The 17669-nt window shown below is 40.0% G+C and overlaps 1 protein-coding gene across 1 annotated transcript in view; it reads right to left on the bottom strand.

Annotated features, from left to right (window-relative positions):
* Positions 1 to 6236: 6236 nt before the first annotated feature.
* Positions 6237 to 17669, bottom strand: part of LOC101854275 (serine/threonine-protein kinase pakF) — a gene marked incomplete in the record, with an annotated part of 34140 nt that continues 22707 nt past the window's right edge. The window contains 11 exon segments of the mRNA XM_013086857.2: positions 6237 to 8636; positions 9233 to 9387; positions 9970 to 10227; positions 10681 to 10746; positions 11595 to 11698; positions 12590 to 12677; positions 13261 to 13347; positions 14372 to 14555; positions 15570 to 15672; positions 16268 to 16406; positions 17466 to 17559. Of these exon segments, the coding sequence (XP_012942311.1) occupies positions 6557 to 8636; positions 9233 to 9387; positions 9970 to 10227; positions 10681 to 10746; positions 11595 to 11698; positions 12590 to 12677; positions 13261 to 13347; positions 14372 to 14555; positions 15570 to 15672; positions 16268 to 16406; positions 17466 to 17559 (3358 nt within the window).

Genomic DNA, 17669 nt, shown 5'->3' with positions numbered 1-17669 from the left:
CTGAGTTTAACGTCCATCTCTATATATACACACACATGCAAATACATACACACACTTACAGTACATAGCTGTCCAACAAGGGGAAACACACTCACAGAGAAAAAATGTGGGTGTTACCTACACCAGTAATACTTGGCAGACAGAATGCTTAGTGCTGGTACAATATTCACACAAATAACAGCAAATATTTTCCACTTAAACGAGTAACAGCATTTACATAGTTGCACACATGCATGCACGCACACATGCACGCACGTAGGCACGCACACATGAACGCACGCATGCATACACCTACAAACACATACACAAATTATAATATATATACAAATATATTCATCCGTATGCAGAAAGCATAGTATACAGTATTTGGAACAAACAAAAAGCCCGAAGCTGTAGCCCTAATGACTTTTGTGGAATGATCATAAACTTAAGGCAAATCAGTGAGTCAACCAGAGAACTTCTAGGCCCAAGGCAAGTAGAAGTCGTTCTGCTACACAACAATTGGATCACACACACATACACACACACACGCACGCACACACACCAACACACAGTTCCCACAACAGCGTGCCCATGTTTTCACTCTATTATTATCACATTGGATGGTCCCTATTCATACAAGTGTAAGAAAATCCTCGTCTCTTTGCACAATCACATCATATGGTCCTCGGGGGGAAAAAATGAGTTCAAATTAATAATCCTACTCTCTTTGGTCCCAAAAAAATGAGCTGTATGTAATTATGTTAATAAAAGTAAAAACAAAATGCAAATATTGTCGTATCGCATATCACACCATTCTTTCCCAACATATATAAACATGATTTGAAATGAACAATAGTGCCAAGAAGGAACTTGAACATGTACAAAATTAAGAATAATATTCTCCAAAGCACAGTACTGTTTCTTCTGTTTTTGTCACCTTAGAGTTTTAGAATCCTTGTTCAAACAGAATGGTCACCACAGTCTATTTTTAAACATGATATACTTTTACATCCTTTGGTCATCGTCATTGCTTTTCTCACTCTGGATAAAGATATAGGACACGAACAAACATTTTCCATCTTTCCCTATTCTGGGCTAGCCTCTTGATGTTATTCCATGTACCCTTTAGTCTCAGAGTTAAAATTTACCTCAGGATCAAGAACCTAATCTTCTGAGATGATGACAAATAAACTTGTAGCTCCCACTTGAAAGCTGTGCCCCATAAAAACAATCTGATGGTGGAATTTCATACAAAAACAAGTCTACTGGAGCTGGTTGCTTGAGGAAAACTAAATACGATTGAACCTGCTCTTACCTATTCAAGACAACTACCTGTGCTAAACAGCACTTCCTACTTCCTAACTTACATTCTTTTTTTCTATGTTGTCATAAAATAAAACTGTCCTAGAGGACCACTTCTTTAAGAAGACCACATTTCTCCTCGACAATGAGCAGTCGTTTTGGACAAATTTGATGAGACTGAAAAAAAGGAAAAAATTTAGATCTTTAAAAAAATCACAGTTATGGGCACCTCTGAGGACAGTATAATGCTAGTATAGCAGGAAAGGACCCTACATTACCATAAATATAATGCAAAGTTAGTTTTTTAAAAGTAGCACCATTCATGTACCATTTTATAGGCTATTTAAGTAAAGGCCACACTCAGGCATCATATCTTTCTAAAAGTTCCACAAAGCCAAAAAACTCTTATAAAATTTTGGCTTAAATAACTCTAATAATTTGTCAGTTTCATTCCATAATTTCCACAATTTTTCTGAGAACTGCTGATAAATCAACACAGCTGATAAATCCCGTAGTAATCTTATCTCAGAGAAAGAAAAAAAGAGCCCTTTGTGAAAATAGTGATGCAATAAAGAAACTAGCATTAGTCTGGCAAAACAAAACAAAAACTTTTCAAATTGAACATCTTTTTTCCCCCTTCAATTTGGGCACACTTTTTTTTAACATCATAAGTATGTCAATTGCAATCACATCCTAGAGTCATAACATTTGACTTTTGAGTTCATACATCCATAACAAGGCACACGTTTTGAGATAATCACACCAAAAAAGATGAACAAAAAACATCACAGGAGACAGATGCATCCTCAAAAATGTTAACTCCTCGTAACATTTCATTTTGTTTGTTTAGTAGAGGTTTTACGGTGCTCGCAACTGTGTAAGGTCATATCAGCGCCAAGGGGTGGATGTCAACAGAGAAGTCCTTACAGGGAATCAGGCTTACTCTGCTCACGTCTCTAGCTTCAACAGCACAAAGTCTGCTATCAAGGCACCCCGGAAATAGTGGGTCACAAGAGTGTGACAAACATACTTAAAGGAAGTAGAGGAAAAATGACGATGGTAAGGATTAGGAAAGAAAAAGCAGCAGTTCCCTATTGCAGTTCAGGCACAGTTATGAGCATGACATTGATGAATCAGCCAATTCACAATTTACAATTCTATTGTGCATAAGAACATGGTTAAAGTTCCCACTTTGGGAATGGCCTAAAGACACTGCAGTCAGTAGCACTGCCGCGGGGGATGCCTTGAAACATTTGTGAGACAAAAAGAACAGCACGCCAGTAAGATAATTAGTAGCACTAGTCAACTGGTGAGCAAAGATCACCGTTAACTGTTTCAGATCTGCAACTTGAAAAAGAAGTGGAAGTAGAAGTCAGTTCTCCATTTGTACGTATCAAAAGTTTGTGGGTTACTACTAATGCAGTTAAAAAGTATTCAGAAAGAAAATTCCACCAACTTTAAAATTAAAAGTTTCATCAAAATTTAATTTACCGTCTTTCTTAGTTACTATTTTCAGACAAAAGGCAACATAATAACAATTGACACTAATCCTTTTTTCATAAATACTACAGAAGTAATATTGAAACAACATGTCTAGTGTGTACAAGGGGATATGTAAAGGTCAAAATGCAAGTTTCAGGACAATATGTGAAAATCCACAACATTTGTGCTTGTGTAGGACTGTATGTGTAGCATATGATGAAGATAACTCTAATGCATGTGTGTTGTCTCTGGGTCTGTGTGTATGTGTGTGTGTGTGTGTGTGTGTGAGAGAGAGTGTGTTTGGGTGTGTGTACACTTATGTGTGTGTGTGTGTGTGTGTGTGTGTGTGTGTGTGTGTGTGATGGGGGACTATGTGCACCTCCTTTGTTAGGACTTACATTGTGTTATGTCTAGTGTGGCGTTCAATATTAACATGACAAACTAAACGATCTTTGTTACGTAACCCTTACCACACAACAAGTATTTGCATTTCTCGGTATCACAAGATGTAGAAAATTATGCAAATCCATATGTCAATATGGCGCTAAAGAAGTGAATAAAAGTTTCATCAACTCAACAGGTTCAACACAAAAGGGGTTGGTGAAATGATGAAATGGTATAGGTTTAATGCCTTTATCAACACTATTAGGTTATTTAAGAGGCAGTACCTCTGAGTTTAACGTCCATCTCCAAAGGACCGAGGCAAATGGAAAATTCATGTTATGTGCCTTTCCCAAGGACACAACGTCGGACCGAGCCGAGGCTCGAATCCCCAAACCCGCAATCTCACAATTACAGGTCCGGTAGCCTAACTACTAGGCTACCGACACCACTTAAGGATTTGGCAACTCCAAAAAATAAACGTACATCTTAGATTCACAATGCTTTTCATCCTTCAATAATTCCTAATTTGATCTTATACTTTGATCCAAATCAACATTACACTCCTGAAAAAGTTTATTATGTGTGTGTGTATGTGCAAGTGTTGTACCTGTGGTCCAAAGTTTGCATACACATGAAGGCAAATGTGCGTTTGTTTGTGTGTGAGTGTGTGTGTGAGTGTTTTTGTGAGTATACTGGAAATAGTGTAAAAAGCCAGACCATCTCCACCAATGGCACTCCAAAGTCTTAACAGACATAGCAAGTAGCATTTCAATCTCTGACAAGCACCATGATGAGTCGGTCGCTGTGGTTTAATACAATGAGGAAATGAGAACACAATGTAAAATTCTGAAAACATACACTTGTCATCTGATTTGCTTTAACATCTATAGCATGTTTGTCATGTAATTTCCGAGGTCATATCATTTGCTCAATATATCTCATTGTCTATATGTATTTGTCAAGTGATTTCAACAATGATGTCATGTACATATCTCATAATCTTTCACAATTTTATCAAGTGACTTCAATGGTGACATCACATACATAACACATCTCATAATCTGTCATGTTTTTGTGAAGTGATTCAAAGACCGACATTATAAACATATTTCATAATCTACCATGTTTTTACAGATCCACATTCTCTCATGTTTTTGTCAAGTGGTTTTAACAGGATATCATATACTATACACATCTCATAATCTATCAATTTTTGTTACATATCATACACATATCTCATAATCTTCGTGTTGTATCATTTCATTACTGACTGAAGGTGCACTCAACATCCAGCATTCATGAAGCGTGTTGCTGTATTTTAGCTCTAGTGATTCCTGGCACATGTGTGAAGAGATCAGCTCTGAGGTTCTATAAAATGGCAAATTGATCAGTGGCAAAAGCATGTTGAAACAAACATAATTTACAAAATGCTGTTGGGAAAAGAAATTGGGAAACATAAACAAGGATAAAATAATCCCAGTAGAGTCCAAAAGTCAAATGCATATTTGATTACATGTACGACATAGAGTGGGGGCTCTCTTGGCCTAGAGGTTAAGGTGTTAGCTTCTCATTCAAAGGTCTCGGGTTCGAATCCGGGTAGCAATGGAAATTGTGATAAGAGGAGATACCTGGCAAAAAATTAGAAAAATTTGAAGCTTATTCCCATTCAAACATTTAATCTACCGAGTGTGAGAACAGAGAAGCTCATTGACACAGTCATGTTCATTTAAGACAGGAGTAATAAAGCACAATAGGAAGAAACAACAGAAGAATAGAAAGGAAGTAGGCCCTTTCAGAGGTGTCCTCCAACTATCCAACATTCAAACAGATACATTTTGTTGAGTTTCGAGAGTTGGCCAAGCTCACAACCAACTGTGTCACCAAGACTTGACTAAGCGTTCATCCAAAAGAAAAGAATAAAACTACATGCAGTTCAATAAGAATAAATTTTGTAGAAAACTTAACTCTACAGACCTAATCAGGCTTGACCTTCACTCTTTTGCATACAAAGCCATGCTTCAGCCAGTGGTAGTGTAAATTTAGCAGATGACCTGAGGGTGTTCAGGTGTACGGGTCCTGTACTGTAAGGGTGAGTAAAGCGACCAGAGCTCAAAGAGTTTGTTTATTTTTTTTAGTAGAGGGTTTTACAGCGCTCGCAACTGCATAAGGTCATATGAGCGCCAAGGGGTGGGTGTCAACAGAGAAGTCTTCACAGGGAATCAGACTTAGACTGCTCACCTCTCTAGCTTCAACAGCACAGGGTCTGCTTCGACTATCAAGGCACCCCAAAATAGTAGGTCACAAGAGAGTGACAAACATACAAAAAAAGTAGAGGTATGACAATAGTAAGGCTCAAGAAAGAAAAAGCAGCAGTTCCCTGTTGTAGATGAGGCACAGTTATGAGTGTGACATGAATCAGCCCATTTACAATTCTACTGTGCATGAACGAGAAATGTCCGCCCTTTGGGAATGGTCTAAAGACACTACAGTCAGTAGCACTGCCCCGGGGGGTTCAAAGAGTTAAGAGAAATTGTGAGAACTGTTACACATTGTCTTCATAACATGACACTGGAAAATGGGCATATTCGCTCAGTAGTTTGTAAACTTGTAAAACACAAGGAAATCTCTTGTACTAATTTGAGTGGGGTCAGAACTTTTCTTGGCCATTCAGAAAAACTGTTTTCTTATAAGGTCCATGTCCAACATTGGAAGGTGTGCTTAGTCTTTAAAATTGCCTTCACTGTGTCTAGCTTTATGTGAGATTTCAACAAAACACACCAAAAGCACAGGAAAAAACAACCATTGCCCATTACAGAGGAAATTAAAGTATTACAGAAATAAAAACATTACAAAGTGTTTACAAACTGACTCAATCTCCCTGTACCAGAACTGAAAAAAAAACTAACTTTTTACAGTTAACATTTACGACACAAAACTTACAATGCTTACAATGTATCTATGACATTGACAAAACTCGAACTTGCTTCCTAGCCTGTTTACGCAAAGACCCAAATCTCTCTCTCTCTCTCTTTCTCTCTCTCTCTCTCTCTCTCTCTCTTCCTCTCCCTATCTTTCTCTCTCTTTCACTCTCTCCATCTCCCTATCTTTCTCTCTCTTTCACTCTCTCCCATCTTCTCTTCTGTTTAAGTGCAGTATCTGATTATCTTCTAAAAATGCAAACTGGCAAAATCCCACTCAGTATAGTTGGAAATCCCCAGGAGTGCTGAAAACAGAATGCTTGTGCTAAACTGGGTGAACAAAACTTTGCAATGGCACCTTTTGCCCACTCAAGCCAAACCAACTAGTTATGAAATAGCTCTAGCCAACTACCTTAGGAATATGTACACACCAAGACTTGATCCCTTCTGACCTTAACACAAAACTTTGTCAACATAAACATAGGCAATTATAATGGGAAGGGGGAATGGTCCCGTGCTGGCAAGCTTTTCAACGACTTTTTTAACCTCCTCCGTGATGAAGATAATCCCAGGTTAGGACTAAGGAGACAACTGGGTACCTCATTTTGGAGAAAATTTTGTGACTTAGAATCATCAGAGTTTTCACTGTTGCCCGGTGACGTAACAGCTGACGAGGAACCATTTTTGTATTCTTTTATCTTAAGTCTGAGGTTGTCAGCGATTGTAGAAGAAACACTCTCACTATTTTCTGCCTTTTCTGTGTTGGAGAGTGAATTGTCTGAGAAAATATGGCGAGTTTTGTTATCTGCTGACTGGGAGGCAGCTGTAGAGTCGGTGGTCGAATCTCTGACGCCATCACAACAGTCAGTGTTCGACTCATTCGTCTCAGCACCATACAGAATGAGCACAGACGACGTGGTGGTAGCTGGTGCAGCTGTCGTGGCAGCAGAGCCCTGGTTATCTTGGTTACCCAAAGGAGCCATTTTACACCCTACAGCACGAGAAAGTTCAGTTGGTTTATTGTCATCGCTTGAGCAAGTTGTTGGGTGTATGGCTTCCGAGACAAAACGAGATGTTGAGGGGAACGACAGAGAGGACAACGCGACACTTGGAGAAAGGTCTGCTCCACCAGACTGTGACGTAGAAGTGCTACATGCTGATATACATGAATCATACGTTCTGTTGGCAGGCGACTCAGACAAGCCAGTGGCTGAAACTTCCTGAAGAGACACACTGTGAACAGACGGCACCTGACTGTCATCCAAGCACTTCATTAAGCTTGGACCGGGCCAACTAGTACAGGTAGCGAAATCCTCCGGAGAAAAGGACGAGAAGGATGGAGAGAGGGAGGGAGAGGAGGAGGAACATGAGAAGTAGGCGCAGTCTTCCAAGCCTGTTGTCGATGTTGTTGTTGCTGTTGTTGTTGTGATGTTGTTGTTGTTGGAGTCATCTCCCAGAACAAGTTTCAATGGGTGGTGAGAGCTATGGTCCTTTTCCTTGTGTCTTGACACATCCCCAGTGCAAGGACTGACAGTAGCCGGCTCCCATATGGCTTGCGGAGGAGAATGAGGGAGGAAAAGGGTTGGACTGGATTCTACACTGCTGAAGTCATCACGGATGATACTCTGTGCACTTTGGGGAGAGGTCAAGGACATCATGCCACCAGCAGACATAGTCATACTGACTGGTGTATCATCAAGCGCAGGGGAACAACTCTTTTCAACCAACTGGGACATGTCTGTATCTTCCCTCTCCTGTTCATCCTTTCTCACATCCGTTTTCCGTCCTCCCTCTGTAGAAGGTTTTCGAGAAGATGAAAGTGACGATGAAAACACACCAGAGTCTTTGAGACTTACAGCCTCTTTCTCCTCAACACAAAACTCACCACTTCCATTACCTCTCTCAGTCTCCTCTCCCATGACGTTTGAGGTCACTAGCATACAAATATCCCGCTTTGATCTCTCTGCATCAACACCGGATGCCATACACACTGCACTGCCTCCCTGATTGCTTGACGGTTTTGCTGTCTCCTCTGAGGCTTCACTTTTGGGCCTCTCATCACACATGTCTTTCTTACCGTCACACCCATCTTTCTCATCAACAGATGGTACGATCTCAGAACTCTCAGTCTGCTTTAGATCGCTAGAGCTGTTTTCTTTTGCACTATCTTCTGGCTTAGTTTTATTACGTGTAGAAGGCCCCTCCGCCTTCTCATCTTGTGGTGGCTCTTGGCTGTCCTTTGTGTTCATTTCTTGCTGTGATGACATTTTCTGTTCGCTCGTTGTACATGACCCCTTTCCTGACGACGCGGTGTTGCTTTCTTGTTGCGATGACGCCTCTTTATTGTTGGCAGTGTTGCTTTCTTGTTGCAATGAAACCTCCTTATTGTCGGCAGTGTTGGTCTCTGTGACACTGTCCCCGTCGAGATAGTCTCGGCCGTACAAGCGCTCCTTGAGGCGTCGATAGAGTTCCACCGTGCTGCCCTGCAGCTCCTGCGGCACGGCCATGCCATGCTCCACGTGAAGGAGCAGAGCCTCGCACATCACCAGAACCTTCTCAAAGCTTGGCCTGAGGACACCAACAAAGGGGAAATCAGTTAAGCCTACAGAGATTATACTAAATTAAGAGAAGACATGATAAGAATATTTATGTTTGAGATAAGAGAAGTGTGTCTACATCTTGCCCTCAGAATGGCAAATGATTTTAACTTCAGTATTTACGAGAACTGAGTTACACACTACATCTTACTGAAACAGATGCCCCGCCCACTGTTTCAAAGGCTTGAGACAATCTAACCAGTATGTTTTTTATTTTGACACTTACCAAACAAGGTGTAAAAACGTATTAGCCATAAGAGTGTAAATCTTTGTATCCCATTTTCTTAAAACTATGTCTCATGAAGTTAGAACCCTGTCATTTTAAGGCATAATAATCGTCATTTAGTGCTGGGAAAAACCAAAAAAGACAGACAGAAACAACCATGGGGACTACCAATGGCAGGAAAATAAGAATATTCACTAGTGTAGCATATAGCTCGGAAAGATAAATTTCTCTCCGAAAAACCAAATCATCTGAAATTGGTTGTAAGGTACCATTCTGCACAACATAAGTCCCCATCCCAATCCATGCCCCATCCCTCACCCCACCACCCTACAGTACAATACCTCTGGTCCGGCTCGATGTGGGCACAAAGAACAGCCAACATCACATAGGGCTCCGGGCTGCCGTCACAGAAACGTTTGTGGAAGCTCTCCACATTGAGGCCGAAGTCAATGGAGCGGGGTAGGTAGTCCGGGTCTGCTGTCACTCTTGCAATTGTCTGCAAGAGGTGGAAAAGGGAATAAATTACTGTACATTTCATAGGTGTGCCATCTAGCACTAGTTTCTTCACCTATATCAACCAATGGAAATTAATTTTAAAGAAAATTTTGTAACCCACTGACAATCAAAACACAAGCTCACGAACTTGACCAAAATGTCAGGGGTTAGAACTTTATGGGGCTCCAAATTTTTCCTCATCTTTTCTAAATACTTTTTCTGCTTGGACCTGTAATCTGACCAGAAATAAAATGCTTCAACTTCATAATAATGAACATTCGGCCCAGTAGGGCACCCCTACAAATAATAAATGAGAATTTAAAAAAAAGAAATTGAATTACATACAACTCTGTTGTAACAATGACTGGATCGATAACAACAAAAGCAACAACAACAAAAGCAACAACAACAACAACAACAACAACAATAAAACCGAATCGTTGTCACAATGACAGGATCAAGAACAACAACAACAACAAATCCGGACTGTTGTCACAATGACTGCATCAATAATAACAACAACAAAACCTAGATTGTTATCACAATGAGCAGAAAATGAAGCGAAACAAGACAGAACCCTCACCTCACAGACGATGATACCATAGGAAAAGACGTCCACCTTCTCGTCGTACACGCCTTTGGTCATCATCTCGGGAGCCATCCAGTATGGGTTTCCCACCACCGTCTGGCGCTTGCGTCGAGAGAAACGCTTCTTCCTGCCACTTCCTGCCAGCCCCGTCGACTCCTGGTCGCCCTTTGAGGACTTGGTGGGAGACACCAGAGGTCCGTGTCGAGGAACGATCTTGGCCAGCCCAAAGTCTGCCACCACTACTGTCTGATCCTAACAGATGTATGTAAGATAAAATAATATGTCATAACTTGGGATGGCCGGCGGGGGGGGGGGGTTGTTTTTATGGTTATATGATATATAATGCAATGAGGCAAAACATGTTGTAACTTTTTACATCTTCATATTAACCTGATATGAAAAGACAGAACGAGTTGTAACTATTTTAGTCTTCATATTAACTTAATATGAAAAGACAAATCAAGACAGGTAGGCTGCTTTGAGCCTGCATGTCAAGGCCAGCCAAGGTAGAATATTATGATACTGTATTTCTATTAGACAGAAAGAACATATTTTCCACAGAATTACAGGCCACTGAATTCCTGACAGAAAGACAGAGATATTAAAATATCTTCCATTAAGGGGAACCAAACTCTTGTTGTCTTTTGCCTTGTAAGAAAAAAAGCAGCTTAAAAATACACTACAGGTACTATTGAAGTCACTTACCTTCCTGACAAAGCAGTTCTGAGAGTTGAGATCTCGGTGGATGATATCCATGGAGTGCAAGTAATTCTGAAAGGCAAAAGGAGAATTTTCTTCTTACTACGTGTCTCTATGTGACATTTTTTAAGACTTCTTACTCAGTGTCTACATCTGGCATTTAAAACTCAAAGTCTACGGGTGACATTTAACACTTTTTACTCAATGTCGGTGAATTTAAAACTTATTTCTCAAAGTTTACTGGTAACACATAAGTTTAAGACTTCTTACTCAATGTTTATGTTTGGCATTTGAAACTTCTTATGACGTGGGTACACCTGAAATTTAACACTTTTTATCATATGTCTACATTTGACATTTAAAGTTTCTTACAAAATATCTACTAGTAGCATTTACAACAGCAGAAAGCTGTGAAATATTTTCCTGTGTGGTAAGCAACCCATAGGTGAACGTGCCGCTACCATCCTAAATTGATTGTAACGTTCAGAGAGCTTTGTGGGTAGTTGGCGGGTGCTCTGGTGTGGTTTGCTTCTTCTTTCCTGTCAAACATCTATCGTCCTTATTTCCCCTTCTTCTTTTTTATGTTTGTTACTCTCTTGTAACAGCTCTAATCTTCTGGCGCTCATATGACCTTATGCAGTTGCAAGCGCCGTAAAACTTCTACTAAAACTATTCTAAAAATCAGAGAGCTTTATTTTGTGTAGGCATATATACGCTACATAAATGCAAATTATCACTTTTAATATTAACCAACCAGTAGGCTTTTTATTATTATCATTACAAGCACATTATAGAAACAGACAATAATTTTTTATAACTATCATTAAGATAATAATCCAGAAGCATATTTCTGTTATTTGGTCATCTGACACATATATAAGTTATCATTATATTTTATGTAAACAAGCATCAAGCCTTACCATGCCTGTGGCAATGTCTTTGGCAAACGAGACCCTCTGCATCCAGGACAGTTCTCGAGATGTGTCTAACAAAATGTCTGACAACGTCCCTCCATCAATAAACTCTGTGAATAAGCAAAGCACATTGAAAAAAGAGCCTCTTGTAAATAGATACACATAGGCACGCACAATGGCCAAAGAAAGAAAGGAAGGGGGGAAAAGACAATTCTATTGATTCTTGTTGGAAAATCTTTGCTTTCTTTCAAAGATAGGACAAAAAAAATTCCACAAAATAATAATAACGAACATATGAAGCCACATTATGATTCACAATAAACAAACCCTATCATGCATGAGTATGCGCCATGCTGCACTGTTGCTGTCTGCCTCAGTCACTTTGTGCCCCTTCAGCTGCTGCATTATGCCTCTCCTGCTGTCTTTTTTCCTATACCTTGAGACTGGTCTTGATTTTCCCCTTCGATTGGTGAAAATATTCAACAGCCTATTTTAAATTCCAAACATTGATCCCTGTCGAAGTAAGGTCCTCTTGCAAGCATCTTTGCTTTTTGAGAAGGTTGATTCTTTGGGTTTCCATAGTGAAGATCTTATGGTATTCTCCTATTTTCTATGAGGCAAAAGTGTCATAGAGTTTGCGTTGCACAGCAGTGACAGTTTGGTAGGAACTCCTTATCTTCCCAGTACCACAGTGTTGTAATCTTGTGTTGCCAATTTATTCTATCAATTCTTCTTAGGCATTTTGTGTACCCCTCACGTTATATAAAGGCAAAAGCAACACCTAATAGATAGCATTTGTGTAGCACTAATTCCCACTCAACAGCAAGCTCTATGAGCTTTACAATCTATATTATTACCCCGGCAGACCTGATAGCATTCTGAAACAATCTCAACTTTCTGGGAATCATACAGTGCAAGCTGCCTAAAACACTAACAAAATGACAAGATCTTTTGCTATCTAGAAAGAAACTACTCATACCGTAAGACCCTAGTTTTCTCACCTGTGACCAGATTCAGTTTCTTGTCTCTATACAGAACTCCGAGAAATTTGAGAACACAAGGGTGAGACAGGTTCCTCAACATGGACACCTATATAACAGAGAAAATATGTGTTACATTGGTGAAAATATTAGGTGTTGACAACAACTAATAAGACAAATGTAGTTCAGAGTGTGTATACAAATGTGTGCTAGCATGTAGGAGAAAGAGAGAGAGAGACAAACAGAGAGAGACCGGAGAGAGAGAAAGAGAGAGAGAGAGAGGGAGAGAGACCAGAGAGAGAGAGACAGGGAGAGAGAGACAGAGAGAGAAAGAACAACAGTGAGAGATATATAGAGAGAGACCAAGTGAGAAAAAGAGAGAGAGAAGTGTTGCTGTATTATATATTACAAAGAGTCTGAAGACTAGCATATTTTTTGTTTTAGTTTTAGTAGAGGTTTTACAGCGCTCGCAACTACGAGCATTGGTAAAAAAGTAAGAAACATGTATCTAAAGTAGTAGAAGACAGATAGAAAGACAGACAGACAGACATAGAGAAAAGGAGAGAGAGAGAAATAATTGACATGAAAACCCTCCCCCAAAAGGTGACTACAGCCTGAATCAACAATGTTCTCTTGTCTCTTCAGGCAGATCTTTTGACAAATTTGCTGAAAGAAAGACGATTTTCACAAACCTCTCGGAGAAAACTTTTCTGCGCATCTTCGTCAAAGTTGTGAAGTTCTTTGAGAACCATGTGCTCCCCTGTGATTCTGTGCATCACCTGAGGAGCAAAAAGAACAAGACATGTTCAAGTTTTACATCCTTTTTAACACACTTTATGTTATTTAAGAGGCAGGCAGGACCCCCTGGGCATCACACGCCAATCAAACAACAGGATTAATTTCTTGATATGTTCATTATTGTCAGTTTCACTTTACTCTTATATTGAATTTTGATGAGAATAATATGTGATTTAATTTCTCTGTATACCTGCATGTGTTTCTACGGTCCTGTACAGCCAAGAAAAATTTCCCTCTGGGACAATAAAGTATTATCTTAACATTAATGTTAATCTTAAATACACTTTAGGTCATTCAAGAGGACAGATCCCAAAAATTAATGTCCATCTCTGACCTCCTACTTTTTCTTGTTTGTCACTGACCAAAGAAAGACTCAGAAATACATTTTAAGTACCGTTCAACTCTGCATTCTGTCCGGAGACAGGTAAATTTTCAACTTCTGCATCTTTAAAGCCATCCAAATCTGTTAATTTACTGTGTTACACTCATTGAAAATTTATTTAATGAGTGCTCATTATGTATTACTGCTAGTTAAGAGTTATAGCCGATGTGCAGTGGTTCTGTATTTCATCAATGAGGGTAATAATGTGGTAAAAATGAAAGATGAAAGGAAGGAACAAACAATACTAGAATATCTTTCAATCACCTACACTGATAGAGATTTTGACTAGTTTTGATTTTTTTAATCATGTGGCCTCATTGTCTAAAACAAATCTCAGAAAAGCAATTTTTAAGGCATTTATCACAAAGTCCAGGAGCTTTATGTGATTGCATGTGCAATATTAAAATACTGAATGTGTTTGTTTTGCAATATAAGCTTCAGTTTGCTACTACAGTGTACATTTATATAAAATGTTCATTTTCAAGACAAATTTTGGTTTACTAGTACAGTTTTCAAACATAGAATGTGTCTGTTTCGAAAGACAAACTTTGGCTTGCTCGTTTAGAGTTCAACAATCAAATGTATATGTTTCCCAAGATGAGCATCTGACGACAGAAGCCTACCCTGATGGCTTTTCCAAAAAATCCCTGACCAAGGACGTCGCCAACAATGAGGTCACCCGTGCGGAACACGCGGTGCTCTTGTTTGTGTGTGGAGAAGGAGTGTGAGCGGCTGAGGTCAATGCTCTTCTGTCTGCTGGCCGGACACGGAGACGGGGACTTGCTCCTTCGCCGTGACGGGCTGTGTCTGGAAGGAAAAAGGTGATACAGCAGGTCAGAAAAAAAGACTAAAAGTAAGTAAAGTATGCTGCCATGTGCAGACAAAACCCCTTTTTTTATTCACAGTAATTTTGAAGAAAAAGACATTTGGTAAGTGTAACCACGAAAGAAAAGGCATTTGTCCAAAATTTGAATTCTAATTTTTTCAAAAACATAGAAACAGTTACACTTTGATTTTTTGCACACAATAAGGTGACTGATCCGCATATAGATTTAGCAAATTAAAAAATTTGGCGCCAAAAATTTTAAAAAGGTGTTTTGTCAGCTTAGGGTAGTACAGCCCCTCCCCTATCCCTCGAACTACTTGACATAGTGGCTCAAATTGAGGGTCACAGAGGGGTTGCAGCTGTGTTGTGCAAGAACAGGAAACAGTATGCTGTGATTGTCATGATACGCAGAGACGTGGGGAATTATACTTTACTTTTCATGAAACAAAGATATATTAGCACCTTAGCAACAGTCATCTGAGGGCAGGCTTATCAGCTGAGGCCAATATGACCAGCTATGTTTGTAAGGAAAAATCATAGATCTACAAATGACTAAGAATAGTATTATTTTAGTTCTAACAAACATATGTCCCACAGACTGAACAAATAATGTGTTTCAGTTTGAAATGACCATGACATATTAATACACGGTCTCAGGCACAATAAAGATAACATCCTGATAAAAAAAGCTCACCTTTGTGCTTTGAGAGACACCTTAGGTCCTCCCTTCAGCACTCCTCCCTTTCTCCTTCTAAAATCCCTCACACCTGCCCCCACCCTCACTCCCAACATTTTGTTGTTGTTTACCATCAGTTTTCCTCACCATTATTTGCCTCAGGCACATCAACACAATAAACCGTCATTTAGTGCAGGGAAAAGCAAGACAGACAGACAGAAACAAAAATATGGGAGTAAAGAGCAGGTGTTATATAGGTGTCCATGTTGAGGAACCTGTTCACAATACAGATAACGTCCTGATCAAGAAAAAGCCTCACCCTTGTGCTTTGAGAGAGGCCTTAGGTCGAAGCCTGACGGGTGTGTCTTGGATAACAATGGTCCTCCCTTCAGCACGGCTGCCACCTGGTGATGTGGGCTCACCTGAGGAGATTGGGACAGGTAGGGGAGAAGGGGGGGGGGGGGGGGGGGGCAAATATGATGAGAAAAACCGATGGTAAACAAAAAAAAGTAGAGAGTGTGGGTGGGGCAGGTGTGAGGGATTGTAGACGGAGAAAGGGGGTAGGGGGGGAAAAGGTGTATGAGGGCGGTGTATGAGGGCGGTTTATGTGAATGTTTTAAAGTCACTCAATAAAAAAATTCCCCCGCACAGGAATCAAACTCAGGTTTTAAGCATGCACTGAACTGCTACACCACAGTCACAACGTATAGGACTTAAACTTGAAGGTATTGGTTACTTTGTTCTCCTTTCCATAGCCCACTCTGTTGTTAGTGGTACTAGTCCTCTGGAATCAGTAAAGACAGAATATGTGAATGATAGTAATGGGTACCTAACAAGCTGCAGCACTGTATGTACTCCAAGAGACTGAAATTACTATTGCAATTGACAGGCAGGTGAAGGGAGTTCGGGTGAAGTCATGGGAGCTATCTTGAAAATCCATTTTTATAAATAAATACAATAACTTTATTTTCTGCAAATGAGAAAGAAAATGAAGCTAAAAATTATATAGCAGCATACCAGATGTAGATCTGATCAATGGCTTGGAAGGGAGCACAGGGGAGGTAAATGGATCCTCATCCGGAACCGTTAGGGGGGATAAATCTCTTTCCACAGTCACTTGTACCGGAACCGCCTGGTTCACCAAAAGACGGCTGATCTGTGAATAGTAACATTGTTTGCATGATATATTGAGAACTGCCATTGACATGTTTGTTTCATTTTGTCGGAGCCATACTGGGTAGAAATGGGTAATGAAAGTGTGAAGTTTTGGGTGGCCTGTTATTCGTGGGCTCTGGGTTTGTTTGTTTGTTTGAGTAAACAGACTAGAAGCACATCAACATGATAAATGGTCATTTCATGCTGAGAAAAAGCGAGGCAAACAGAATGAAACAAAAACGTGGGAGTAAAAAATGGGGATTAACCCATTCACTGCCAGGCCTGGTCCTCAATCCAACCAAAGAGCACAAGGCATTCTTGGTTAAGGGCAAAGGTTAGCAAAAGTGGTAGAGGACAGGGAATTAAGATTGGGTAAAGTCATACAGAGGCAAACAGTTACAGCACTGGTGGGCAAAGCATTTCAGACCACGGGCCACTTAAACTAGACCATAAGCAGCAAACGGCCACAACATAAACAATAGAGGGCCACACATTTTTAATCTGGACAGAGTGCCCTAGGTAAGCTTAATTTTCTTTTATAGGGACCATACAAAAAGTAAACTGCATCATTATCATTAAAAGATTACATTGTTTAAAATATAAAACAAATATGTATTAAATTTACTCCTCATACGCTAGCCTTGGCTCACTTGTATGAAAATATGATTTTTTTCTCCTTTCACAAAAAAAACGTCATCCAATGTTTTAAAGGGTTGCATAAAACCCTAGGATGGACTGCATTTGGCCTGCAGACAGTAGTTTTAGTAAGTGTTTGCAACACAATAAGGTCATATAAATGCCGAAGATTAGAGGTGATAAAGAGAGTAATAAACACAAAAAAAGAAAAAGGGGAGATAAAGATAATAGGTGTTTGATAGGAAAGAAGAAGCAAACCATACCAGAGCACCTGCCAACCACCAACAGACTGTAGTTCCCCCAGCCCTAGTTTAGAGATTGAGAGAGAGGCAGCAGAGAAGGGCGAGAGATAAGGACAAGAAACAAGGACAAGAAACAAGGACAAGAGACAAGGAAGAACACCATCATGCACAGCCAGGCTTACCTCCTCCAGGGTTTTGTCTCTGATGGAGGAGCCGTTCACCTCAAGGATTCGATCTCCAACCTCCAGGACCTTCAGCGCTGGGTCAGCGGTCAGTCTGAGGAGTATGAAATAGTTGTCACTTTTGGCTCATGTTTTGCCTACGACTTGGAATGTGTCCCTGTGTGTGTGTGTGTGTGTGTGTGTGTGTGTGTGTGTGTGTGTGTG

The sequence above is a fragment of the Aplysia californica genome, unplaced genomic scaffold, assembly GCF_000002075.1.
Source record: "Aplysia californica isolate F4 #8 unplaced genomic scaffold, AplCal3.0 scaffold00514, whole genome shotgun sequence".
NCBI lineage: Eukaryota > Metazoa > Mollusca > Gastropoda > Aplysiida > Aplysiidae > Aplysia > Aplysia californica.
This window is presented reverse-complemented; position numbering and strand designations above follow the sequence as displayed.